Raw genomic sequence first — 25,948 nt, forward strand, 5'->3', positions numbered from 1 at the left:
AGCTCCTTTACAACTAATTTCAACAGCTCTCTTTGAGAGCTCTTCTACGCGTGGTGCCAAACCGAACCGGGCGCTACAGCTGCTCCACTTGAAAGGCAACACATTTTCGAAATGATAGATGTTAAACATTTTACGCGGTCGCTGAATTATTGATGCTAATTTACGACGCGGGCTAGAATTGACCATTGTTTAGCTAAGTATCCTTTTCACTGGAGAAACACTGTAATTTCGAGAAGATAAAAGCCCAATTTGTCATTCGATTTTTTACTTGAGTGGACATTTCTGTAGATTTTGCCCTAATTAGACCTCTGATTAGTTTCGACGGGTCACTGAGTTTAATTTTAAAAAGAGAAAAATAGAATCAATGAGATTTTCTTTGATTGAAATTTATTTTAGCAAATTTTCTTTTAGATTCAGAACAGTAAAATATCAGTAAAGTAAGAGTGTTAGGAGGTAGACAGGTTCTTTAGTTGACAATAATTGTTCCCTTCTGAGCGCGGTTGGAAAAGTTGTTGTTTCGAGTTGAAAGGTACTGATGGACACCGGGATTCATTCGCACAATGTTTCCAGCGAAGTATGCTGGGGCGTTGTTGAGTTTATCGTTGAGAGCTTCTTTCTCTTCCAGGGACTCGCCAGCGCAGTCTTTTTGGTCGGAGCATTCGTAATAACCAGAAGTGGCGAGTTGAAGCTCGAGATCTTCGGTGTTGTTCAGTTTCTTGATAGAATCGGCGGCGCTCCAGATCCATTCGGCGAACATTTTTGGCTCTTCGGAAAAGTCAGTTTCGGAAATTTCAGCGAAACAGAGGGCTCTCGAGAAGACTCGGTGTTCGTTCATGTCGTCGTACCATTTTCCTCTAGAGTCGATCATAGCGTAGTGGTCGATCTCGCCAATTGGAGGTCGTTGATGTCGGAACTGATGGAAAGAAGCAGTCTCGCCGGAAGAAAGAGAAGCCCAGTCAGCAGCCATTCCAATTGGAAGATCGCCTCTCCATTGACCGTTTCGAGTCCAGAACTGAACCAGAGCATCGTTGTATTCTTGAGTGGTTGGCTCCGGGAGATTCATCTTTGCAGCTTCGCATTGCTGGACGATTTCAGGGAAGGAGCTGTCTCGGACAATCAAGGCTCGGAACGTGTGAACGGTTCCATCTGCATCAGTGTACTGGAAGTAATCTTCGTCGAGCTCATTGTTCGGGAAAGAAGGAGTGCCAGCTGGGATGCTCGCGCCGGGGACAGTGATGGGAACGATGTTGGATCTGTCAGTTCCTTGTCGCCCTTCGCCGTCGGAGTTGGGATTGGTGTTGCTTCCTTCCCACTGAATGTGTACCAGATCGTCTTGGTTCATTTCGAGGATGGTCGGAGAGAAGTCGTATTCAACAGAAGGAAAAGCTTGAACGATGTTGCCTCGGCGACCGCGAACGCCGAGATTTTTGATGATTTTGTCGGAAGGAACGGATTGTGGTCGAGGCTTGAGCTGGAAGATGTGGGATCGATCTTGGAAGACGCGGCCGGTTTGGGCGGAATCGAGGGCGAGTTGAAGTCGAGCGCCTCGATAAGTGACTTCCGGATCGTCGTGAGACTCGAGTCCGGGAAAGTAGGCTTTGCGGTTTTCGGAGGCGAAGTCGTCGACGTAGTCGTTGGTGGTGATGTTGTATCGGATTCGGAGAACGCATTCTTGGGATTCGAGGAGGCTGTGGAAGTTTGGAAGCTCCCATTTGTAAGTCGGAAAGTAGTCGGTGTCGTCAATTTGGCCAAGGTGGTTGGCGCGGGACCAGGGCGCTTTCTTGCATTCGGGTGCTTCTTCCAAAAGAAGACATTTTTCTTGCGGAGCTGCTCTTCGGCCTTCACCAGTTCGGTAAGGAATTCCCCAGATGATATCGTTTTTGAAATCGGAGTCTTTGGCAAGAGCGTCGCAGTCATCTTTGTCTTCGATTTCTTCAAAGATGAATTTTGCGTTGTAGAATCCGACCCACTCGCCCCCGAAGTGCTCGCACTCTTCTTGGTTGTTGTATTTGCTGTAGCCGAGAGTTGTGTTTTCGTCAATTTTGTGGACGCACTCGTATTTCATGTTTCTGTTTCCATTCTCTGCAGTGAGGTCCTGGCATTTTTCTGGCTCCGAAGTGAGGACCGCAATGTCTTTCCAGGGATTAGGATGCCAGTAAGGATAATAGTCTCTCTCTTCTGGGCACTCGTAACCGCGTCGAGTTCCTCCAGGATTCTGTCGAGTGTAGATCGCGCCGCCTCGGACTCGGCCTTCGTTGCCAGTGAAAAGGCCGTAGTTTCTGTCTCTCTTGTAGCAGGAGTCGTAGTACTCCCAAGACTCGTGCACTCCTCGTTCAGCGTGATCGTTGTCTGTCGTATCTTTGCGACGGCGTTCAGCATATTGCTGCTGCGATTCATCGTTATTTGGTCGGCGGTAAGCAGGAGTATTCGTGTTGAGTCCGTTTTGGATCTTGGTGGAGGAGGAGTCCTCGCACATGTACTGAAGAACGATCTGGCAGTTGACCCAGTTGGCGTCGTTTTCGTCGCGTTTGCCGCAGCCGTGCTGGTTCCACCATTCAATGGCGATTTCAGAAGCAGCCTCGCTAGTGGACTCGAAGAAGACAGCTTTGCTTTGTTCATCAGCAGTTTTGGCGGCTGTGTCGAATCTATCGCCGACGTTGTAGCCGCCCTCGTTGTTGTTCTGAGAATCGAAAAGGCGATTTGCGTTTCGTCGGCCCTCGGAGTTTTCGTTGAGCCGGTTGTTGGAGCCCCTCGGGAAGTGCATGTAGACATCGGCCAGAGCGGTCGAAGCAAGGAGCGAAGAAAAAAGTTTCATTTTTGGTTGTTGATTTTGGTTTTCAGTTTTTGTTATGAGATGGAGAGCCAGGCGCGCCGCTTTTATAAGAATTTAGGCTCGTAAAAAAGTTGATTTCGCGTAAATTGGATCTGCGTCAGACTAGACTAGCGCAAAACGAAAAATCGTCATTAGAAATGACCAATTTACGCTTTTCCTTGTTTTATAATATTTATTATTTCCGATTTTTACGCTTATTGCTGACGTATAAAGTGAGTCCTCTTCTGACTTTTGTCGATGAGCTTTCAGCGCGATGAGGACAAACCGTCGAAAATTCCGTCGATGAACTTTTTCTTCCAATAGAATTTACGATATCAAAAACTATGAATTCTAAAATCGTAAAACTCCCGGTCAATAGATGCTTTGGCGACAAACTCTTTCGCAAGAGGTTACCGAATTCCAGATCAATTCAGCGTGGTGGCTCTATTTGCGGTGAGTCCTCTTCTGACTATTCTATGGCAACTTTATAATCTGGGAATTCTTCATGCATTTGATCATTCATAGCTTTTGACAAGTAAAAATGAGAAGAGCTCTGAAGCTCGCAATCGGCATCGCGAGTTTTGTCGGTATTTTTTCAGTCATTTTCTTCCCAGGTAAAATACCCCTTGAATTGTTCAGCAGAGAGGATTGAATTTTTGTAGCGTATTTTGTTGGGCGAGAGAAAACAACAACAACCGTTTCGCCTCCTCTTACGACAACAACGATTGAAACAACAACCGAGGAAAGCTCAGGCATGATGCCAGAAGAATTGAACACTTTTGAGCGAAATCATGGAAGAGTACTGGGCGCAGATTTCTGAAAATATCGATTCTCAATGTATCATGTTAAATTGACTTTCTGTTTATTAAATTTTAAAGAAAATTTATTTTGAATAGAATCAACGGAAGGCTGTTTATCATGAGAGAAGGAGAGGGTCACATGATGACAACTTTGTGAGAAAAAGTCAAAACTGAAAAGTGTTAATCTCTTTGTCCCATTTGAATTTTCAACTCTTTATTTATCTTTTCGCTCTCCTGACGAAAAATATAATTTTTAACAAATCACATTCAAATTTTCTAAATCTAAATCTATTCCTCGTTGATATCAAAATTTTTATATATCGATTACTAGTATAAACAGATATGCCTGTATCATTCGTCAGATTAGAGCACAGGTCCCGTCTGGCCACGTCAGACTGGAGACAGTCGAACACGAGTTCGAGCACTGATTCAATTTTAACCGTTCCATCGACAAAATAAGGCGAGACTTATCTCCCGAGCACGCCTTATTCGCGGTCTAACTGTATTCCAACAGTGCAACAGTGTCCGGGCAATTATCCGGCTCATCTTGCTAGTACACAGCTAGGTAGCGATATGCTGTCGTAAAGCTTCTTTCTTCTTTTATTTATCTTAAAAGCACACTAAGGGGATACTTTAACACGACTGAATTCATTCAAGCTCTTTTGATCCTTCAACAGTGTGGATTCTCTGCGGTCATAAATTACTGTCAGATGAGTAGTACTTGTGAATAGGTTTGAAGAATACTAAGATTACTGAACTACTGAAGCTAGTATCAAGCTTATAATTGATTATCGAGTACGCTATCGACAAATTAACTGTCAATTATCGAACTGAATGAGCTCCCTATTTTGATAAATATTGTAATTACTATCGATTTCTTCAATTGTGACTATTTTAACAATTAAGCGGAATATATACGGGGTCATTCTGGCGCTGAATTGTCCCTATTTCATCATCTTCAAACTTCGAATGGAATAATGGAAGCGTCGTAGGTTGAAAGCCAAGGAATCGTGTGATAAAACATTGAACAAGAGAAAGGAGAGCGAGCGCACTTGAGCGCGTTGTGGCCCGCTGCTGGTAGCGTTAACGCTATTTTGCTCGGAGCCTTATTTAGGTGAGACGCACGCGCGCTGCCCCTTCTTTTCATCATTCACCTTTTTTCTTTTGCTTTGCGAATTCTAGAACCCCGCCCGCGGCAATTCTAATATTCTTGCTCTGTTTTGAAGACGACCTTGACGAAGAAAAGAGACGAGAACTTTAGAGAAGAACAAAGAAGCAGAACAAAGAAAATGGAAAGCGCCGAAATTGTAAAGTCCGTCAGCGGTTTTACATGCCTCTGGGCGGTGAGTTCACTTTATAAATTGTCACCGACCGGTGTTGACCATAAACAACAATTATCAAACTCTTAGTTCTTCAATCATCAATCAATATTCGGTCGACCTTCTACTGAAAACCCTTACCCTCACCTAACAGGCAATTATCTTGTCAACAGCCGTCCCTAAAGTTCATAAAGTTCTGTTTTTCTCCTCGTAAACAGTCAGTTACTAAATTCCTAGGCCAGTTATCTACTGAAACAGAGTGATAAAAAGGCCAAAATCAATGACAATGAATCGAAACCGTGAACTCAAGTGACGCAGCTCGCTTTCTTTTCATTTTTCCTGTTTTGAAATTGGAAGTGGAAAGCAGCGCAGTTCATAAAAAAACCCTGATGATGTTGGAGCTTTATCACCTTGTAAATTTTGCATTGGCGCAATTTGACACTGGGACAGCGTCAAATTAAGTCAGCTCGAAAACATCATCAGTCATGTGATGAGCAGTTGATGAGCTTGATCGTTAAAATCGAGCTAGAAGATCTATGAGGGTCAAGCGAGTCCTCAAAACAACACTCCTATAGAATTGAAGTTGTTTATATAACAAGTTGTTACATAACTTAGCCCTTGAATAGTATATTCACCCTACTATCCTTCTTTCACAGGGAAAAGTCAGGCACACTCAGTTTAACACTCAGCGTTTAGTTATTATTCTTCGCGGCTCCTTTTGTCTTCCGAAAATGCGCCTTCTCCTCGGAGATTTATCAAAAGCTCTCAAAGCACAAAAAAGTGGATCTTTGCCTCCGTGCGTCTTCAATTTGCGCCGCCTCCTGCGCCTGGAGCTTTGCTGGATATAACTTGCTGTACAAATTAAGGGCGGATGACCCTCTAAATGAGTAAGTACTTTTTTGTGGAAAGCCGTTTTTTTATTGATCCGTTCTGTCATAGTGGTTTTTAAACTGCAGCCACAGCTTGAGCGCCCCGTGGGGAGATTTGACCTAGTGATCACTTTTTGTGACCGCCGCGGGAGGCACGGTTGAATTTTAAAATCAGTTGTCTACTTTCCTATCAACTTTCGCCAGGCCTCTCGCTGGGTTCACGGTCGACAGTTTTCAACTCGAAGATTTATAGCAACTGAATAATTCAAAGTCGTCAAAATAAGCTACTTGGCTTTAGTAGATTCTTTTTCAAACAACTACGGTCATTGAGTCACTCTTTGTCCATGTATACGGTCTTATATTTTGTTTTAGGCCGAACGATTTCGCTTCGATTCCTCTATTATTTATGACTGGTTTCTTTACGCTTGACACAATTGTGTGTATCTACCTCCGCGAAGAATACGGTGCTGCTACATACCAATATTTCGGCCATCATTTCGTCGCTATTGTTGGATTTTACAACGCTCTTCGATACCAAGGTACTTTCTACCAGAACAGAAGAAAAGATCGCTTTCTGACAAGTTAATGCCGAGCGAGAAAAGTCAGACGGGTCAGAACTAAGCCTCGGCTTAGGATAGTCCCGTTAACTCGGCGCTTGATTAGTTGTTTTGCCTTGAAATTACCGCCGCGGCAACTGGATGGCCCTAAACGCTCCTTTTTCATCGAACTAATGATGGGTCAGTTGGCAAGGCTAAATTTATTAATTCAGAATGTCTTTGGTTTGCCAACTACCGCCTTCTGTCCGAACTCTCGACCCCGCTCATAAATATCAGGGCGATCATGAACGCCTTCGACCTCAAGGAGAAGTATTCAAGCCTCTATTCTGCCAATCGAGTCTTCACCATGCTTGCCTTTTTCACCTCCCGAATTGCCACCATTCCCTATTTCTGGATCCACTCCTACAGAAGATACGACGATCTCTTGAACTGCGACTGGAAGATCATCGCCATGCTCTTCCTCTCAGGAGTTGTACTTGATTTCTTAAACATACAGGTGAGATTATCAATTTTCAAGATTCGTTTTTCAACTAAAAATTTTTCAGTGGTTCGTCCTTATCCTCAAAATCGCTTCCGTCGAGTTCAAAAAGATCCCCAAAATCGCCAAGGAGAAAACAGAGACGCTCAAAATCTCGCTCCGAGAAAAGAAAGACAATGTTTATCAGGTACCGTACACATCAATCACCCAACGGGCATCCTGTCATCTCACTCTAAGCCCAAATCACCGAGGATATGCCCTCCCTTAGGAAATAATCTTAATCAAGCCCTGACGGAATCAACCCATGCGCCCTCGAAGTTTAAGTTCGAGACCTTCAATGCTAATTACCTTCATTTTTAGACGATTCAAACAGCGAAAACCGACTTCCGGGAAAATGTCTCTTACCGAATCAACCGAGTACGAAGACGACTATCAGCTCTACGCCCCGAATAAACCTGAAGTCAAACTATTTTTCTATATTTTCTTCAACAGTTCCTCCTCACCTGTTACCACACGAGAAGTCAAGCTTTTTAACTTTCATAAAAATATAAAGAAGGTGCCAACAAATATTCACGACAAAGAGCGAAGTTATCAGTTTGCCTTGACGGACTTTTCAATAAATATAATAACAATACGGAGATTTAAGTGTGAAAATATGTAGTGTATTAAGTTGGAAAATCAGGCTCGCACCATTTTAAATGTTCTTGGAAATGTTCTTCTTTGAAAAATCGTAGGAAGCACTGATCGCAGCCGAATTCGCGGGGAGCATCGTGGTCAAGCATGTGATACTTCAGTAGGCAGAGGTCAGAGTAGCACTGGCCGCAAGTTGAACAGACGTAGGGTTCTTTTTCGGTTCCATACAGGGGCTTTCCAGGCTTCTTGTAGGCTTTGTCGCTCGAACAGGGAAGAATTGTTTTGTGATTATTGAAGGCTTCTTTTGAATGAAAGCAGATGTTGCAGAGAGGGCAGAAATACAGTCCATCTAAAGACCTGCGGAAAAAGCGGAAGACAATGAAGAAAGAGTACCTTGTGTCTGTTGAAAATGACTCTTCGCATTCGGATTGTTGAAGTCTATGCCCAGCTGCTGTTCGTAAACATCTCCGTATCTGACGAGCAGTTCTTCGCCGCGTTTAATTGGCCTGATCGTCCGGAAATAGACTGATTGTTCGTATTGGAATGCGTCCATATTGTGTTCTTTCTACCAAAAGAAAAGGTCATTGAACTGAAATAAGACTGACGACTTGCCTGATTTCTAGCGCAGTTTACTTTCGAAAGAAAGCAGCAAAGCTCTTTTACGCTGCCATCGACGAGGCCGACCACGTCTCCCTCGTGTCCTTGCATGACTTTGTCAAAGATCGAAATTTCGGAAAGCACTTACAATTTTAATTGCGTACCGTATTCATATCTTTGACCCAATTTCGATACCTTTTTTCAAACGACCTCTCTCCGTGTTCCGCTTTTTGGATTCTCTTCTCCGAAGTCGTCGCCATTTCCAGATACTCGCCTTGGTAAGGGCCAAACACACATCGCTCTGGAATATCTTCCTTCGCGAAAACTCCATGGCCCGCGACAGCTGATTTAGACAGCTGCAGGCGTGAAGGAAGGGTCTCTCTGATTCTGTTTTTGCTCGCTTTACTCGGCGTCCCCGATTGTATAAATGTAATCGGGTGCTGAAAAAATCTCTAGTTAAAAATTCACAACTTCGCCTCTCACCCATTTGCAGAACTCTCTAGGATGGTACCAGTCTTGACAGTCATAGCAAAAGTACCAGTATTCTTTAGTACTCGCCTTTTCCATCCGTCATATCAACCGACAAGACTGTGAGTAAAATAGAAGGCTCTGATAAATGCCGCTAATCTCGAAATACAAATTCATGATTGAAAGTTATCTAGAGATCGGAGGCCAAATTATGCAAGAAAATTCTAGGATGATCACAAAATCATGATTTCAACAGGTCATCTTCCGACCCGCCAACTAGGTAGTTTCAGGGGTGACCATTTGGGCATTGGGCATTTGGGCGAATCGGGCAATTTTCGGGCAAAAACGCTTTTGGGCGGGCATTTGGTCGGCTCAACGCCTGAAAATAGGCTGGGCAACATTGGATAAGTCGGGCATTTGGGCATTTTCTGGGCAGTTGGGCACCATCGGGCAGTTGGGCAAATGCCCACCGGGGAAATCCATGAACGTGGGCGTTTTCCTGCCCGCTTATTGGTCGTTAAGCTCGCAAACAAAAAAAATATAAGGAGAAGGTTCTGCAAGGGTGTGTGAAGTGGACCTCTATGGTTAGCTGTCTACCTTTGACCTCCTGATCCTTTTTATGAAATTATCCCCGCCCTTAACTCAACCTTTTTTTTGCGGAGATGGTTCTGCAAGGGTGTGTGAAGTGGACCTTGAAGGTTAGCTGTCTACCCTTGACCTCCGGATCCTTTTTATCCCTCATTCTACCTACCCCATTTTTGAGCCCCTTTTTCGAGACGGTTATGCAAGAGTGTGTGAAGTGGACCTTTAGGCTGCTCCCGCATTTCCCAAAATCCTGGATTTCCCAAATCCTGGATTTCTCAAAATCCTGAATTTCTCAAATCGCCAAATCAGGATTCTGCCGATTCTGGATTTTGGGAAATGCAGGATTGGGAAAAGCAGGATTTTTAGAAATGCAGGATTCAGCTGAAATTTCGTCGAAAACAGTTGTTTTTCTCTATCTGTCAAAACTAAAATAGAATGTTTGGGCTTCTTTCGGCTCTGGTTCTTACTAGAGTCTTTGTTCACAACTTCTGTGAATTGATTCTGGTAGAATAGAAGCTGTTCTACAAACTGAGACTATGGGTTAAATGACTGGATGGAGTGTTCATCCCTTTCCGGGCGCTCGAAAATTTCTAGCGCATATTTTGGGACTTCAGATTCTCATTATTGATCGAAAATCTTGTCCGATTCAGACGACTTCGGTACCAAAATGATCGCCGATCTGGCGATTCTAAATCTGTTTCATATTTGCAGTTTTAAAAGGGCAATCAAAGGGTTTATTTTTCTACCATTACATCTAGCAATATATGAAATTGGCAAATAACTGATGTCTCCAGGGAATTAAAAGGCACGAACTAAAATAGGGAAGTAATAAGCTAGGAAGTGACAGCGTAGGAGCGAACAAGAAAGTATCATACACGAAAGGATCAAATAAGAAAGTATCATACATGAAAGTATCAAATTAAATAGGATCATGCATTAAAGGATCGAATTTTTTTGGAACCAATAAGATTGCCGTATAAGGCCTACCGGCCTATAAGAAACCCATCCTCAATCATTTTCAAATGTATGCCCGATCCAATCTTGCACGATACTGGCTTGGATCTTCCATTATAATTTGATCCTTTCGTGTATGATACTTTCTTGTTCGCTCCTACGCTGTCACTTCCTAGCTTATTACTTCCTTATTTTGGTTCGGCCCAATTAAAAAATCCTTTGATAAATTTTGTTTTCAAGTTCCACCAAAATGTACATTCTTTTGGGTCGTGCCTGTAACAACAACTAAATCTATTTTGGAACTTCCAAGTTCAAAAACCGACTTTCAACCGATTGTTTTCGCAGGGATTAGGAGGCGCGACTTTTTGGAGGTGACAAATTATTCGGAAGGGATTTTTCAGCGCGGAAGATTCTGACTAAGAAGAATCTGGGTTGGATTTTTAAACCAAGCAAGTTTCTTGCTTTGCTAATTCAAAAGAAATAAAAATCCTGCATTTCCCAAAATCCAGAATCGGCAGAATCCTGATTTGGCGATTTGAGAAATTCAGGATTTTGAGAAATCCAGGATTTGGGAAATCCAGGATTTTGGGAAATGCGGGAGCAGCCGGACCTTTATGGTTAGCTGTCTATTCTTGACAACCTGACCGATCTTTTACCAAATTATTTTTTCGACCCCTTTTTAAATATATTTCAAACCATTCAAAAGGCTTTTTTGGCGAAAAAATCTGTTGTCACTTCAACTGAAAAGTAAAAAGTGAAGTTTTAACAAGCGCAAAATGTCGGAAAAATTTTTGCCCGAAAAATTGCCCAAATGCCCGATTGGGCATTCTGGGCACATTGGACCGGTCGGGCATTTGGTCGGCCCGGGTCTTGATTTTTGGTATTGGGCGGGCAATTGGTCGGCCCGACGATAATTTTTTGCCCAAATGGTCACCCCTGGGTAGTTTGTCCTTTAAATTGCCAGGGTGTAATTTGATGTCCTGCTACGAGTTAAGGATAGGAATAAGAAGCGTCAGATGAGACCCATCTTTCTCTGAGAGTATATTTTGTAAGAGGTTTATTTTGAAAGGGAAACTTGAAAAACATTGATTGAACTTGTAAATACATCTTGATGGACAGTACTTTTTGTTTTTCATGTAGAACAGACTCGAGAGGGGCAATTTGTGGTAGTGAAGTGTTGGGGAGAATGCGGAGTCCTTTACATGCGTCTGCTGCAAGAAAAGTAAAAATAGACATTTACATGTGTGAAAAAAGAACGAAAATTTCAGGAATAAACTCGGAGAGAAAAACAAGTAGGATTTAGAAAGCTTTTACTTCAGTCTTCGGCACACTTTCCGTCAGATCCATCTTCTCCGTCTTAGGCTGGAGCGCTGCGTCTGCGTGGAATTTCACATCTGCGTCGCCATCTTCGAGCAGTTCTTCTAGCGTGGGTTTGATCTAAAGTTCAGCTTTGATTCTCACAATTCTGGGAAGAAAACTACCTTTGAGTCGAAGACTTCAGGGCCGACAACTTCCTCCATCTTTGCTAGAGTCTTTGCAACATTGAAGCGGACATTGGCTACAGGATCTTTTGAGAGATTTTTGATTGCTGGAATCAGATCTTCCTCAACTGTCTCCTAAATCATTCAGTCAGTAAGAATACTGTGGATCTTTCTTACTCTCGAAAGCACTTCCAAGAGCTGGTTGACGCAGAACAGCATCGTCATTCGCTTCAAGTAATTTTGCTCTTCTGATAACTCGAGAACTAAAAGAAGGAATAATTGATCTATTTTATGTGCTAATAGTCCAGTACCTTTTGGAATCACGACCGTCTTCGCCCAGTCAGAGCCAAAAGTCGCCACTAGTTTCTTGACACTGACAGTAGCCGCTTCTCTGATAGCATAAACGTGATCCAGGAGCCAGGAAAGGGACAGTTCTCCAAGTCGATCATCAAACATCTTTCTTCCAAGTTGCTGAGCGAGGAGAGGCATGTGCTCAAGAATCGCCAGTCGCACTCGCCATTTGTTATCAGCTGCGAGTTCTGTGATGGCCGGAAGGAGCGTCTGTGACAACTGGTCGATTCCGATAACGTCATTCAGCGCGGCCAAGTTGGAGATGATATTCAATCGAACATCCGGGCACTTATTCATGCAAAAAATTAGTAGAAAACAACTTTGGATTACCTCGTCTTTGAGCTGCGTGAGGAAAAGCGGCAAAAGATTCTCAATAGTATCGTTTTCTCCCAAAATCGGCGCCAAACTCATTATAACACCCGCCAGCGAAGTTTTTACATGAGGATTGACATCGTTGACGAGCTCTTTGACGAGGGGAAGGATGTTGTTCATGACGACTTCGGCTCTAGTTGAATCTGGAAGGGCATCACAGAAGAGCTTGATCTTTGAGGAAGCTTGTGCTCGTACTTCTGACTCGTTGTCTCTCAAAAGCGCCTGAAAAGAAAGAGGACTAGCGAATGAGCTAAGATGACAGAACTTACAGTAAATCCAGGGATAAGATCTCGGACAATGAGTTCAGCTCCAAAAGTCTCCTGGAGATCAACAATCGACTGCGCGACCATGTATCGGACTCGCCAAGATTTGTCTCCGATGAGGCTCTTCATCGTCTGAGACAGTTCATTATCTGTTGTTTCGTTGTCCAAGAGTCGCGCGATTTCTACACAAGCTGGGATTGACTGGAGGCGAACAGAGTCTTGATCGTCGTTTGCGAAATGTTTGAAAAGCGGAATGATCTCTTCCTAAACAAAACACGCCTGAAAAATAACGAGAAAAGAAAATATTACCTTGATAATGGTGATCGCTGCTGCTGGGTCAGTTTCGGCCATTTTAGCGTGAGTAGCGGCGGCAAAGGGGCCAAGAACTGTGGCTGCTCCGCGGCGCGTCATCGGTGTCTCGTCTTTTGCGAGTTCTGTAAACATCTTTCGCAGTAGATTCTGGTTGTCAATGCTCGTCGCTGGCAGCGTTTTGTAAGCAACTGGGAAGAGGGAGCAACTTGAAGATCGGCCAGTAAACCATTCGGAGGCTAAGAATGAGGATAAATTCAGAAAAAGGTGTTTGACTTACTAGCAAGGCGCTGGATAAGTGGAAGGAAATGCTTTTCAAACTCTTCTACTGACTGTTTTTCGGCGATGACCTTGAGACTTTCAATGGCCTTGTCTCTGACGACTGTTTCTTCAGAAGCGGCAAGGGACTCAAGTGGGCTAATAAGGCAGTGGGCATGTTTAGGTCCGCCGACGAGGTCGACCAGCTCGCATAATTTCTCCGCAAGAGCGCTCAGAATCTCATCTTCATCATAAATCGTGTCTGTCAAAAAGGGAATGAGCTCGGATCGTGTTCGTTCTTCGCCCAGCGCCAACGCGATAATATTTAGACTTTTGATGGAGTTAAGCCGATTCTGGACATCGTCGTTTCTGAGCTCGTCGATCAAGACTGCGATCGGGTAAAGCTGGTCTTCCTCTCGCGTTGGCGGCATTTTATTTCTGCTCTGAAAAGTAAAAATCAATACATACCAGCAACGCGGGAAAAGGTGAGTCATTACAAATATATGATATGTTGCCATAGAAAGAAAGAACTTTTTTGTCAAGGTTGGGTGGCAGTTTTTTAAAGGAAATGTTATGAAAAGACATTCTTAAGTAGCGACATGTATAATTTGCCTAGAGTGAGCTTCTTCGGAATGGTTCATTCTTGACGAGGAGAAAGTCTATTCCAGCTCGTGTGGAGCAGATGGCTCTTCGTCTGCGTCGTTGTAGATGTTCTCCGCCATTTGCCAGCACTAGAATTAGCTATCAGACGACTGCAAGAGCCCTGTAAGAATACCTGGAGAATGTTATCTTCGGATACAGAGCAGACAATCCAAGGCTCGTTGGGATTCCAAGTAAAGTCGGAAATCTTCGCTGTGTGGCCGCCATGAATGAAGAGAAGCTCAGGTGGTCCATCCTAAAAGACGATCAGATTCTGAATGAGAAGACGAACATTTACGTCAGCGTCTTCGGGAGTTTGTTCATCACCGATTTTCGAAAGATCCCAAACATGAACTCGTCGGTCGGTGCCACTTGAAGCCAGGATTGTTTCGTTATGAGGAGACCATTGCACCTATTGAATTATTTGAAATATGAAGACAAGGAAGAGATTTGACCTGGAAAATTTCATCCTTGTGCGACTCAAATGCGTGGAGCTTCAGTCGTAGATTACGCATGTCCCAAAGAGCAACAGTTTTGTCCGCGCTGCCCGTGGCGAGGATGTATTCTGAATATGGGTTGAACGAGAGGCAGTTGACTTCTTGAACGTGCGCTTCAATCTTGTGTGTAGGCTAAAAACCGGATAAAAACTGAAGAGGAAATGTTCTATCACCTTGACGTAGTTCTTTTCACGAGTGTCCCAGATCATCAATTTTTTGTCATCAGCTACAGAGCCGAAGATATTCTCATGATGAAGATGCCAGGCTACATCCTCCACAACACCGGCTAGAAAATACATTTAGACTGCGGTAGCAAAGAAGTGACTTACTGTGTCCACTGTAGATTCCCATAGCGTTGAGTGATTTGGCCTCTTTAGCTGCGCCTTGAATGTCCCAGAGGCAAATTGTATGGTCATCTGATGCGGAAAGAATGTACCCTTCCTAAAAATCAATGTTATTAACTTTCAAACGGTATTTCTTAGTACCTTATTGACGTTCCAAGAAAGGCCGTATCCCTCCTTCGAGTGTCCCTTCAGCCGGAGCTCTGGATTGCATCCCCGTTGATTGTCAGGAATAGAAGGATGCTTTGTGTAGTCAAATACAAGAACGTCACTGGAAGGCGTCTTTGTCGCGATAATATGCGGATTCTGGGGCATGTAGCGTGCTCTGTTCACTTCTCCCTCGTGATTGATTCGAATCTGGACTTCGACTTTTCCGGAAACGGAACCGAAGCCGCCGAACTCGCCTTTTTCCGAATCATAGTTCGATGTGTCCACTGCGGTGTCTTCAGCTGGGAGTTGAACTGAGGCAATAAGAAGGTGGTTCTGTTCGTCGGAGGTGTGTGTTCCGAGAATAAGACGATGTGTTTGGTAATCGCCGGACTCGGTTACATCTGGAAGCCACTGGGCAGTTAGCGAGGGCCATTCAAGAGCATGTGTAACAACCAGGTCGTAGAGAAAAGGCGTATTTTTCTTCCAGACCTTGTATTCTAAAATCTCTTGATAGTCGATAATTCGACGGAAATACTCTACCTTCACTGATCAGTCGCTCTTCAGTTCCATCGTCATTCATTGTCTCTGGCATTTTGCCTCGTTTCTGAAAAAGCAATACTCAATTTCGTTGAAATGGATTTTTTATCGAAAGTTAAGGATTTGAACGGCATTTGTTTGAGTCCAGGAAAAGTTCAGGAGCAGAATAAAGGAAAGAGTGGTTAAGTTAAAGTTAACTGACGTTCTGGAGCGGACATCTTTAAAATTTGTCACAGGAAAGGTGCTGATTCGAGCAGCTACAAAGAGGGCTGGAGGTTAGTTGTTTTCGTCAAGTGCAGCGGGAGACGGACTTGTCTCGATGAGGGCGCTCACGCCGTGGAAGATACTTGATAAGTGAGGATTCTTCTTCATCTGGTGGAAGACGGCCTAAAGATAATGAGCTCTTTTACGATTCACAAAGACCTCTTACCAAGTAAAATTTCAACAGTTGAAGTCCACTCCTTGAATTTGATCCCCGTCCCTTGTTCCAAACTCTGACAGTCCTTTGCTTTCACAGAAAGGCTGTAGTGACTCAGCCAGAACTCCAGAAGTTCCTGAAAATATGACGTTAAAACTGAAGAAAATTGATGAAATTTATACCTGATAGTTTTCTAAAAGAGGCGTTCCATTGGAATTCTTTCTCTTTGACAGATCTGATAGGTAGGAACCGAGTCCGTTTGGAATTTGTCTGGCGGTGATCATGAAAACAAGGGAAGTATTCAAACAGGAAACATTTTCCTGAAAAGAGAGGGTTAAAAATACGCTCTCTATCTTGATTTCGATGTTGGCTGAAATTACCTGGTTGAGTGTTTCTGGAGTAATAAGCTCAATGAGCGAAGCAACAAGCCTAGCGCGGACTTGCTTTGAAGACATGTAGTGAAGTAATTTTGACTTGTTGAAATCGTAGCCACTGCGAAGAAATTTGTGATAAGTGAGCGTCGCACAGCGGATGAACATGTTACTGTCAACGAGACTTGTTTCTGCTAGGTTCATGAAGCGCTTGAAGCGAGCGTTTGAACCAATCGCTTTTTCGAACATCTCAAAGGCCTGTTCGTTGAATTTCATTAGCTCAGCGAGCAGGTCAAAGTGGCCTTGTGACACCTAAAGAGTGAGCATTGATTTCCTACTCTTTAGCTTACTTCTGAAGTTGTTTTGATTTCCAGTAGTAAGTGGAGCAAATGATCGAGAATTCCACGGTTCAGATAGAACGTCTAAAATGAACTAGAGCCTTCAAAAGCGTTAGAAAATTTACCTGGTCAACAAGGCATGTAGGCCCCCTTAAAAAGCTCTCGACAGCTCTGGCGATCCAAAAACGAAGGGTTGAAGTTTCTTTCGCCTCTTTCATTGCAACGAGTATGTTTGATAGGAGCCCGCGCTCACCCTCCCCGCAGTAGAGCTTTTTCTCGAGCACATGCAGAACTGAGGGGTTCGGTTCTGTGCCCAAAGCGGTGCAAGAATTAATGATTTCAAGCAACTCCGGTTTCGATAGAAGCAGGTATTTGTTATCGTGGTGGTCGCATACGGAGTGGACCAGTCGCAAGAATTGCACTAGGAAATGCGTGAAAGATGTTGATCAATTTCGAGGGTACCTTTTAAGGCAGTATCTGCGCTGCAATCATCTGTAGGCGGGATAGCCAGCGGCGGCTCGTCAGTGTTATCAGACACCCAGATGAACGTATTGAATAACTAGAAAGAAAGTTACTTCAAAAGAAGTTACTCTTCGTTGATTTCACCTGATTCAGTCCGATAATCAAGCTTTTCTTCCAAACTTGCGCCTGGACAATTTCCTTGTGATTTCCACACAGCAACAAGGTGAGGATGAAGAGAGCTTCGATTTTGTACATTTTTTCATTGTGCACTTTTAGCTTGTGAAGAGCAGAAGTGGAGGGATCTCTGGGCTCCGCCTGGGGCGCTCGGAACTCAATAACTTCTTGCAAACTCGCTCTGAGCAGATGGATGGAAGTTTGAGTGACATAAGTTGTCGCCACCCATGACTGTAAGAAAAATAGTTTGCGTCTTGTTCCCTTGAAAAAAGGGGCCAAACCTGCAAGTTCTCTAATTTGTTCCAAACGTTTTCGGCCTCGTCCAACGGCCTTTTCGACAAATTAATGAGTCGGTCAACAAACTCCGAATCAGCCAGCGAGATCAGAATTTTTTGATTCGCATCGCTGATCGCATGGTTCGTCGAGTTGAGCAGCCATTCGTCGTGGGCTTTTGAATTAAATTTAAAAAAGGACCTGATTCAAATAGGCTGTACCTTTGAGCGTGTCATTTTCAGGCTTGGCATTATCATTGTCGGACATAACAACGGCAATAACGCGGCATAGAAAAGGAAATTGAGCGGCTGTACATGACTAAAGGAACCATTTTCAAAACAGATTGGTTTTTATGAATAGCTGACCTGAACGACATCTTTCAGAATTTGAATTTTCTTGAGCTCAAGCATTGATTTTGTTTTTTGGGCGAGAACATCTTCTAACACTGTTGTACACTCGATAAAAACGTCATGATGACTTGCAACGGGAATTAAAACGAACAAGAAATGAATAAACTGCTCATCGTTGACGACGATATTTGAAGAAACTTCCACCCAGTTAAATACATAATGAAGCACTAGAATCTCACTTAAAATCGAAGCGTATTAAAAGTTGCTTACGTTCAAAAGCTTTTTTGACAAATTTGAAGTATGGGTCCCACATCGGCGCTGGTCCCTTTCTCAACTTGCTCATCAATTGCATGTATTGAGTTTTGCAATCGTCATTCTCCAGGTGTTGCATACATTTGTTGATCGTCTAAAAAACCTTACTGATTCTGTATTAACGACTTAGCCTACCAGCAGCTCCTGTAAGGTGAACGTTCTATTGGGCCTCCTGATCAGCTGGACCAGCGACCTGACGAGATCGTACCAGTAAAAGAAGTCGGCGCAAGAAACTGGCTTGGGATCCTCTGGCGCGCCTTTTTGCAACTGATGGACTTGCTCTTGCAAATCCGCCAAATCCCTCAAAAGACCTCTCTGTCCATCTCGATCGGTAAAGTGAATTTCCGACATATCCAAGTTCGATTTAGCCACGGCATCCAGCCGCCTCAAAATTTCAAGGATAGTTTTCAGCGTTTCATGCCGCTGCTTCGACGTCTCGCTTGAGTCGATGTGGAGACGGTCGTTGAAATGAGTCCATCGCTTTGATCGTCCAACTTGTGCCTGGCAGCGGAAGAGCTCGATTACACTTGAAAATATTTAATTGAAATCAAGGAAGAGTGCTTTTTCTTACTTTGGAGGTTCTTGATAGTCCGCAGGTTTTTCTTTCTCCGGCGTTCGTTTTACTTCTGGTTGTCTCCGCTCAGGCCTTCGTGGCCGAGAGAAGCCCAACTCATCTCTCGTCCTAGGCATTTAAAAGGAAAAGATGGCCGCCGCCAGATTTGAAGATCTGAAGGTTTTTCGTAAAAAGATTTGTTTCTTTGAACATTTCGGAAGGAGAATAAAGCAGAACAGAAAAATGGAATAAATTCCGAGAACATCGCAGTGAACATCGAGAAAGCGAAGAAGCAGTGAGAAGAAAAGCGAGAAAGTTAAGTTGAATAATACTATCTAAAGATCTGGGTCGCCAACTGAAAATTGAATATTCATACAGAACTTGAATAAACTTAAAATTGAAAAACTGGTAAGCTTTGAATCGGTCTCTTATTCGTTCGGGTTTCGCCCAGAACGATGCGTGTACATGAACTTTAATCGATCGCGAAGTTTTTCGGGGAAGTGGCGAATGAATTCGCGCACTTTTTCCTTCAATGTATTTGAATGGCCGAATTCACCAATGTATTTGTATTTTATGTGGTAGAGCAGATCCGCAATGGCGTCCACATGAGTTAGCTCGACCTTTGAATTTCATTTATAAAATACTGAAGACGTCTTTTTGCTCACCTGTTGCCCGATTTGATGGATCAGCTGGTAAAGTTCAACAACGACTTCTGACAAAATGCGCGTTCTCTCTTTTTCCAGGCGCGATAAGAACGGGCTGATCAAGTGTAGAATGAAAAGAAGCTGCGTCTCAGTTCTTAGAATTGGCCGAACCTCGTTCTTGAAATTCCAACAGTAAAATCAAAGCAGCTGATAAAAAAACTACCTCTAAGAATTTGTGCAACGGCGTCAACTGTATAATCGCCATGTGGGACCAGCAGGCGTGCACACACGTGATCATTCTCGCTTTTTTGCGAGTTTGACGATTCTTTGTTCTCTCAAAGGAAAAAAACCTGTTCTAGCTCGTCGTAAAACTCGCTGCCCCGCTGCCTAAATAATTGTCCGACTCGCGCTGCTCCTCCGGGGAGAAGGAGAAAAATTGAGAGGGGTAAACGCCGTCAGGAAGTTGGTGCGGAATTTGAAGAATTTCGGGCGAGTTGAGAGCTGTTATTATTGCTTGATTCACGACTTTGGAGTATTCGTAGGGCAAATGCGCGATGATCATTCCAAACGCATTGAACCACTTTAATTATTTATTGAAGTCGATTCTTTTCTATAGATAAACTTACCTTTGGAATATCTTCAACGGGAATAGGTGAGTCTGGCTTGACAATAAGATCAATCAAGCTCTGCGTGACCTTTTGAATCGAGCAGGGCAGCGTCATCACTTCTATACAACTGGCGAATACCGTCAAATTCACAGAGTTAGTAAACTCCATGTATCGCCAGTCAAGATTCAGCGAGTCGAACTCCCTGTCAGGGCCGATTGCATCAACTCGCATGACCAGACGACCAAGAAGATGCATCCAATAATCTTCGTCGGGAACCCAGTTAGCTTCTGGACGGAAGTTTTCCTCCGGAATGGCCAAGTATTTCTCACTCAGAGCCCAGTACGCCGGGCGGACTGAGTCGAATTCTCGTATGATTTTCACTGCGAGGAGGCGCTTTTTCGCTGCTGGCAGTTGCGTGAAGCAGTACAGTGTCTGGTAGACAAAGGTGAGTGGCTGGTGATGGAATCTGTAAAGAGACACGAATCGGTCGAGAATAGTCTCTAAGCATTCAGGATTGGTTTCGATCTCTGCTAGCTCCATTTCAAGATATCGATGGATGAAGAGGTCGATGACGGGGAGCATTCGGAAGCAAACATTTCCGAAATAGACTGGCAGAGGTTTTACGATTGGTTCTTGAGGCTGTTGAACTTTTGACGCGAGGATTTCGAAGTTGAACGATTCGGGAAACTGGTGGTGGTAGTTCAAGTGATATCTAGGCAAATAAATGCTGAAGAGAAAGCTACAAAATGGACAAACCTAAATTGATCTTCGTGATTGAAATGGTCGGTTGGAAAGGTGTTTTGCAAAAACTGCACTCGCTGGAGAAAAGGATTCTCTCCCCCGTCTGCCTTGTCATTGAGCATTAGCAGTTGCGCAACAATGAGAGTGTCTGGCGAGTCGCACGGTCGAAGAACCAGCACATGGATGAACTGATCGAACGGAATCACGTGCTGGTCCCAAATAAGATGCAGAAGATACTGAATGTATTTGTGCACTTCGTCCTGGTTTCTGCTGATTTCTTCAACGATGAAATCGGTAAATGTTCTCAGTTGATTCCTAAATGTCTTGGGCTCCATCGCCTGTAGAATTCTGTAGAAAATTGCAGGAAGTTTCGTGGTCGATGCTTGAGTCCACATTGGCTCCAGCAGCTTCCAAATAATGCAAAGAAAGACGGGCGTTGCGTTGGGATCGACGAATCGTTGGATCATTTCTGATTCGTTTTGATTATTCGCCATCATATTTTGAAAGTGCATTCTTTCGTTTTGCACGACTTGAGCTAGGTTTGGGATCGCGTTGCTTTGCTGGTGCTGCTCTAGGTACATTCTCATTGTATCCGGCAGTCTCCTAAGAGTCTGATACGGGAGCGTCAGGGGTGTTCGTCGAAGAATGTCTTCCAGGAATTTGTCGTACGAAAGCTGCGTCGATTGCCCAGCTTGATCAGCCATTGCCACTTTCGACCCATTCGCGACGGCCATTATCAAGCACTTGTTGAGTTCTTCACAGTCGGAGACAATTTGCTCAGGCTGATTACACAATTGAATGGCCCACAGTTCTCTCCCATGCGGGTTCGTGGTGAAAATGCGCTGGATCAAGTGAAAGCACAAGTCGCGAATGGAGCTGACCATTTGGAAGTTGTTCATTGTGTTGAGACAGTTGAGCAAAATCGAGTGGGCTTGATGGACGCTACCGATGTCTACGTGATGTAATCTGTAGCGTAAAATTTCGACGGTAATGTGCAGCTGCGGCAGGTGCCCGCTTTGAATGCACTCGTTCAAGGACGGTAGTGGGTTCATAGTTGGTTTGGACTTGATTCTTTCAGCAGTTAGTGGCCGGAAAATCAGCCCTTCTGTCTCCGTGTAAACTAGAAAGCGCGTGTAGGTGTTCACAAGGGCCGGAGAAGGGTGGATTTCCTGCGAGCGCGACTCTTGAAACAGCTGAGAGAGGATTTTGCGCGAGAACTCAAGTTTTCCATGCATGGTGATTCGATCGAGCATGTCGACTGACATCGGCTTTATCGCTCCGTGCGCTTGAACAGGCGCAGCTGGGGTCGATCCGGGCATTTCTACGACTCCCTCACCCGTAAGACATGCCATGACGCGGTCAAAGGGGGAGGAGAGGACGGAGAAGACATTGATCAGAAGCAAAAGACGGTAATCGCTGGAGAAGTTCAACCCGGCCACATGTGATTCGATTTCTTTCAGTTTCTCTTTCTGAGCCATTAAGCAGCGGGGGATTTGGACGGCTCCTAACTCGCCTTTGTCCACTGCTGCGCGCTGGAAATGAAGGAAGATGCACAAGGCCGAGTATCGCTGAATGAAGTCAGGAGAGTTTGGCTCTGGACTGTCGAGGGACGAGAAGAGCACATCGCTGTATAACTCGTTGAATAACTCGATGAATTGGTTGTTTGCCTCGCTAAAAATTCTCTTCTGGTTTGGTTTATTTCGCCTTTTTACCTTATCATAGCTGCCATAACAGCGGACATGTACTGTAGCAAAAGCCACATGATTGAGTCCCTGTTTCGAACAATCTGTTCCTGCGTCACTTTTCCTGGTTTTCCCTTCTTCTTAATTTCGGCAGTCAATGCCCTTAGAATCTCTCCAAGATTGATGTGCTTGTGCACGAGCATTTGAATGATCGGAACTTGGAGGTGCTGCCAAATGACTCTTCTTCCCTCCTCGTTTTCGGAATTGGAAGTGATGATGTCCATCAAGTATTTGACGATAAAAGAGGCGAGATTATTCTTCACCGGCGTCGTTGTCGGACCAGTGCTCATCGACATGATTGTCAAGAGCATTTCGTACGAGTAACGATGCGAGAGAACGTAGTAAAGGAGGCGATATTGCTGCTCATACTGCGAAGGATGGAAGGGGATCTTGACGTTGTCGGTCGATTCCCAAGTGAATTTCTCCGGGTGGACGTACCAGAAGTTCCAGAACTTTCCCGAATTCTTGCATGTAAACTGTCATTTGGTATTCTCTGTATCTTTCTTGATCTTTCAACTAATTTCGCTAAATTTTAAAGGAGGGACCGTTTCCTTGAGCTTGGAATGATTGTATCGCACCATTGGAAGAAGACTGTTTTTAGCTTGGATGGTGATCATCGCCGCTAGCGGACGAAACGACGCTTCTAGCTTGGAGATATTTTGACTCAAGGTCCAACAAGGAGGAGGAGCATCTTTTTGTGTATGAAGGCGACGTATATCATTGAGGGACATGTACGCAGGCAGGAGATTAGCGTCTCGGTCTAGGAGGCGATTCATCACTCGGGCGTGTGCCTGAAACAAGAATTGACGTCAGTGTAAAAGTGAACAGGAAGTGATTTTCAAGCGCGTAGAAACTTATTTCTCTGAGCTTTCAAGCAGCTAAGTTAGCTCTTATTTCTATAATTACCTGTATTGCTTTTCTGTTGACTGTATGGTTGGCTGGAATTCGCGGAAGCTTGTTAACGATGATAATTAATATCCTCTGTATAGCCTTGTAATTGACGACTTCGACAATTTCTCCGATCAAATTAAAAACTGCAGTCCAGTGATAAGGTCTTTTTATCGAAAGTTCGTCGCTTTCAAAAAGCTGCTCCGAGAGTTCCTTCAATCCCAAATCCGAGTACTGGTTCTGGCTCGATCGGAAAGAGCCGTTTTTCACCATCATCGTCAAAATGTAGAAAATGAGTGTGACATAGCGAGGGGAGGAAAGACTGTAGATGTAGTCGCACAGCCACTTGATGACTTCAGCGCGTTCTGGAGAGAGCTTGTTTGGATCGGCAGGGTCGAACTCGGGAAGGCTTTCGTAGAGCTCGTGGAACTTGCGCACACACATTTGAGCCTGCGTTTCTCTGAAATTTTAAGATTCTAGCGCCCTTCATTTTCGTTTTTTTCTAACCTGGATTGGGTGGCAGCGGCGACATAGGGTCCGAAAACTTGAATAACAGTTTCGGACCTCAGCACCGATCCAAAGATATTTTTCAGACGCAACGAAATGTTGTTCTCTCCATTGACATCTGGCGACATTTCCGTTTCCATCATGTTATTCTGAACATCCTCCGCCGCTTGCTGCTCGACAGCTGATTGTCCTGTGTGTTGCTGACTGTTGTCGAACATTCTTTCTTTTCAGCTTCAATCCTCTCTCAAAAGTCTCATCTAAATGTAAAAAAAACCGTTATTTTTTCAGATCATCTGAGATTTTCAGAAATGAGAAAATCGATTTTCTGAACTGAGAAGAAGGTAAATTCGGATCGAAAATAGAAGTTGATAAAAGAATTTCAAAGGGTAAGTCAGTAGCCAATAATTTCATGGAAAAATCGGGCGCGGACTTTGAATTTCTCCCGTGAGCGCGAAAACTATCAGAAGATAAGAGTACTTTAAGGCTTCTATCAAGCAGATAATAGGTAATTCTTAAAAAATTTTTTGGCTTCAAAAACATATTTTTATCGAAAAATTATTAAAATAGAAATTTTTCAAAGCAAAATTTTCCAAAGAAAAATTTTCAATAGATCACTTCTCTTTTGAATAAAACTAACAGCTTGTTAGTAGGAGTACTGTATCCTCGCCAAAAACGCTGGCTGGTGAGTCCATCCCCGTAAAATGCACTTTAGGGTAGCGCGCTACTATTGGGCCGTCGTACGCGCCAATCCAAATTATCGGAAAAAGTGAAAAAGCTTTATTTACCACTTTGCGCCACTCTCTTTCATTTTTCATCCCTTCCAAAAATAGAGAATCAGAAGAAATGCATCCGAAGAATCCCTACAAAGACGGAGTGCCTCAAGAATTTTTGGGTTCTTGGTTTTCAAAAAGAGAAAATAATTAGTTTTTCTTGTGTCAATGACAGTATTGAAGACCAAAGCAAGTAGGTGGATCTTTACAAAAACGAACAAGAAGCAAGAGAGTTTTTGCATTTGAATGAAAGTGGGAAGATTCTAGTGCTGGAAAGTCGCCAAGCAGATTGGTTCATTACGAAAAGGCTTCTCAAAAGGTAGAAATTGAGCTGTTTTCTTGACTGTAAGAATGTGTTCTCTTGTGAAACTTGCGCTCGGCAACCTGTGTAGAAAACCTGAGTCAGGGCTCGAGGGAATTTTCGAACCTTGACTCAGGTTTTCTACACAGGTCGTCAAGCCCAGCTTTCAAACTTTGGAGCTAAGGGTCTAAAACTCTCCCTATATAAAGTACTTGGCCATGTATTATAGACATTTGCTGTCTAATTAAATTCTTTGATAGGCATTCATCGAAAGAGTTCAACAGTCACCCTGTCAATTTTCATCCGATTTTTTGATTTTTATCTTCGAAAGAAGCTTTTTTTCTGCTTTTAGCTTATTACTTTTTAAGGGATTTCAATATCGACATATTGGAGGATGCGCGTCACGGATCTATTGTCCCCGTTCTGCCACTTAGGATCGGTCAAAGTCGATTTTCTAATTTTAAGTTCGTTTCTAAATTAGAATTTCTAAGTTGCTGTAATTGATTAAATAGTAACAAGAGAAGATCTTTGGACGATTGATCGATTTTGATCCCTTTCGGCGAGGCTGAATTTTTTATTCAACGCTTTGGACTTTGTAACTAAAGTGTTGGCTCTTGATCCTCCTGGCCCGCAGTCCATTGTCGCGCTGGATGTTGGCTGCGGCCCTTATGGAATTATAGGACAACTAGCCGCCAAGTTATTCAATTGGCAAGTGCGATACACAGGCACGGGCGGCTTTTCATTTCAAAAGAAAGGTTCAAAGAGAGAGAGGGACACCTTCTTATGCCCCTTCCGCTTTTTTTATACTTGAGAAGTTCGAAATCAAGCCCGAAAAACAGAACCAGTAGAAGAATCAAGGCGACTTGCGGCGAAAAATATCACCGCAAATAGCGAAAATGATGTTTTGGTGGCGAAAGAGATTGAAGATGTCGAAGAGGTGAAAACAAGGAAGAGGTCAGGCGAAAATGAGAGTCGGAAAAATGTTGTTCTTTGTAATCCACCCTGGTTTATTGGAAGGAAAGGGGTCAAGAATCAAGATAAAAATGGCAAAGGAGAAGATTTATTTCTTTTTTCAAGCAATTTGAATTTTAATTGATCCCGGAAAACAGCGACGATAAAAATCACGAGAAGGAAATTACCGGTGGCGAGGTCCAATTCGTCGAGCATCTAATAAAACAGCATCAAGGAAAAGGGGTCACACTTGTTCTCGCCATTGCAAATAAAAG

At 43.6% G+C, this 25,948-nt stretch overlaps 7 protein-coding genes and 1 long non-coding RNA gene across 10 annotated transcripts; 2 read left to right on the forward strand and 6 right to left on the reverse strand.

The window, feature by feature from the left end:
• Positions 1-398: 398 nt before the first annotated feature.
• LOC145702747 (protein DD3-3-like) lies at positions 399-2,849 on the reverse strand. Its single transcript, XM_081780010.1, has one exon. It carries the CDS (start codon positions 2,813-2,815, stop codon positions 467-469), a length of 2,349 nt encoding a protein of 782 aa, XP_081636136.1. The 5' UTR covers positions 2,816-2,849; the 3' UTR covers positions 399-466.
• Positions 2,850-4,701: 1,852 nt separating this feature from the next.
• Positions 4,702-7,471, forward strand: LOC145703471 (TLC domain-containing protein 4-like). Its single transcript, XM_081780830.1, has 6 exons — positions 4,702-4,955; positions 5,628-5,818; positions 6,173-6,339; positions 6,570-6,853; positions 6,903-7,022; positions 7,196-7,471. Exons 1-6 carry the CDS (start codon positions 4,902-4,904, stop codon positions 7,286-7,288), a joined length of 909 nt encoding a protein of 302 aa, XP_081636956.1. The 5' UTR covers positions 4,702-4,901; the 3' UTR covers positions 7,289-7,471.
• Positions 7,472-7,489: 18 nt separating this feature from the next.
• On the reverse strand, positions 7,490-10,890 carry LOC145703472 (PR domain zinc finger protein 14-like). Of its 2 annotated transcripts, none has more exons than XM_081780832.1 (6): positions 10,683-10,890; positions 8,549-9,338; positions 8,261-8,505; positions 8,081-8,178; positions 7,862-8,033; positions 7,490-7,817 (listed from the first exon to the last, which is right to left on the reverse strand). In XM_081780832.1, exons 2-6 carry the CDS (start codon positions 8,590-8,592, stop codon positions 7,501-7,503), a joined length of 876 nt encoding a protein of 291 aa, XP_081636958.1. In that variant the 5' UTR covers positions 8,593-9,338; positions 10,683-10,890; the 3' UTR covers positions 7,490-7,500. The 2 variants fall into 2 exon arrangements, with proteins under 2 accessions (XP_081636958.1, XP_081636957.1); XM_081780831.1 differs by having other exon boundaries at positions 8,081-8,208; positions 10,683-10,888.
• Positions 10,891-11,112: 222 nt separating this feature from the next.
• LOC145704453 (serine/threonine-protein phosphatase PP2A 65 kDa regulatory subunit-like) lies at positions 11,113-13,574 on the reverse strand. Its single transcript, XM_081781909.1, has 8 exons — positions 13,129-13,574; positions 12,849-13,087; positions 12,546-12,803; positions 12,235-12,498; positions 11,865-12,192; positions 11,731-11,816; positions 11,554-11,688; positions 11,113-11,509 (listed from the first exon to the last, which is right to left on the reverse strand). The coding sequence occupies exons 1-8, from the start codon at positions 13,535-13,537 to the stop codon at positions 11,372-11,374; spliced, it is 1,857 nt and encodes a 618-aa protein (XP_081638035.1). The 5' UTR covers positions 13,538-13,574; the 3' UTR covers positions 11,113-11,371.
• Positions 13,575-13,578: 4 nt separating this feature from the next.
• LOC145704454 (histone-binding protein RBBP4-like) lies at positions 13,579-15,339 on the reverse strand. The gene is made up of 8 exons (XM_081781910.1): positions 15,274-15,339; positions 14,728-15,230; positions 14,572-14,683; positions 14,416-14,528; positions 14,201-14,374; positions 14,044-14,157; positions 13,882-14,001; positions 13,579-13,837 (listed from the first exon to the last, which is right to left on the reverse strand). Exons 1-8 carry the CDS (start codon positions 15,323-15,325, stop codon positions 13,766-13,768), a joined length of 1,260 nt encoding a protein of 419 aa, XP_081638036.1. The 5' UTR covers positions 15,326-15,339; the 3' UTR covers positions 13,579-13,765.
• A 23-nt stretch (positions 15,340-15,362) lies between these two features.
• On the reverse strand, positions 15,363-18,692 carry LOC145704452 (short transient receptor potential channel 4-associated protein-like). The gene is made up of 14 exons (XM_081781908.1): positions 18,540-18,692; positions 18,104-18,494; positions 17,927-18,062; positions 17,672-17,883; positions 17,528-17,624; positions 17,315-17,481; positions 17,004-17,264; positions 16,860-16,956; positions 16,523-16,818; positions 16,410-16,481; positions 16,069-16,371; positions 15,871-16,008; positions 15,701-15,824; positions 15,363-15,657 (listed from the first exon to the last, which is right to left on the reverse strand). Exons 1-14 carry the CDS (start codon positions 18,656-18,658, stop codon positions 15,560-15,562), a joined length of 2,511 nt encoding a protein of 836 aa, XP_081638034.1. The 5' UTR covers positions 18,659-18,692; the 3' UTR covers positions 15,363-15,559.
• A 31-nt stretch (positions 18,693-18,723) lies between these two features.
• Positions 18,724-23,904, reverse strand: LOC145701503 (mediator of RNA polymerase II transcription subunit 23-like). The gene is made up of 10 exons (XM_081778720.1): positions 23,652-23,904; positions 23,163-23,604; positions 22,802-23,047; positions 22,227-22,732; positions 20,530-22,185; positions 19,792-20,485; positions 19,553-19,745; positions 19,389-19,468; positions 19,187-19,342; positions 18,724-19,141 (listed from the first exon to the last, which is right to left on the reverse strand). The coding sequence occupies exons 1-10, from the start codon at positions 23,867-23,869 to the stop codon at positions 18,950-18,952; spliced, it is 4,383 nt and encodes a 1,460-aa protein (XP_081634846.1). The 5' UTR covers positions 23,870-23,904; the 3' UTR covers positions 18,724-18,949.
• Positions 23,905-24,408: 504 nt separating this feature from the next.
• On the forward strand, positions 24,409-25,733 carry LOC145704455 (uncharacterized). 2 transcript variants are annotated; one of them, XR_014134460.1, is made up of 4 exons: positions 24,409-24,543; positions 24,616-24,740; positions 25,091-25,447; positions 25,562-25,733. It is a non-coding gene; the product is annotated as an uncharacterized LOC145704455 (long non-coding RNA). The 2 variants fall into 2 exon arrangements; XR_014134461.1 differs by having other exon boundaries at positions 24,619-24,740.
• The last annotated feature ends 215 nt before the right edge of the window (positions 25,734-25,948 follow it).

Source organism: Oikopleura dioica, chromosome PAR (genome assembly GCF_907165135.1).
Source record: "Oikopleura dioica chromosome PAR, OKI2018_I68_1.0, whole genome shotgun sequence".
Taxonomy (NCBI): Eukaryota; Metazoa; Chordata; class Appendicularia; order Copelata; family Oikopleuridae; genus Oikopleura; species Oikopleura dioica.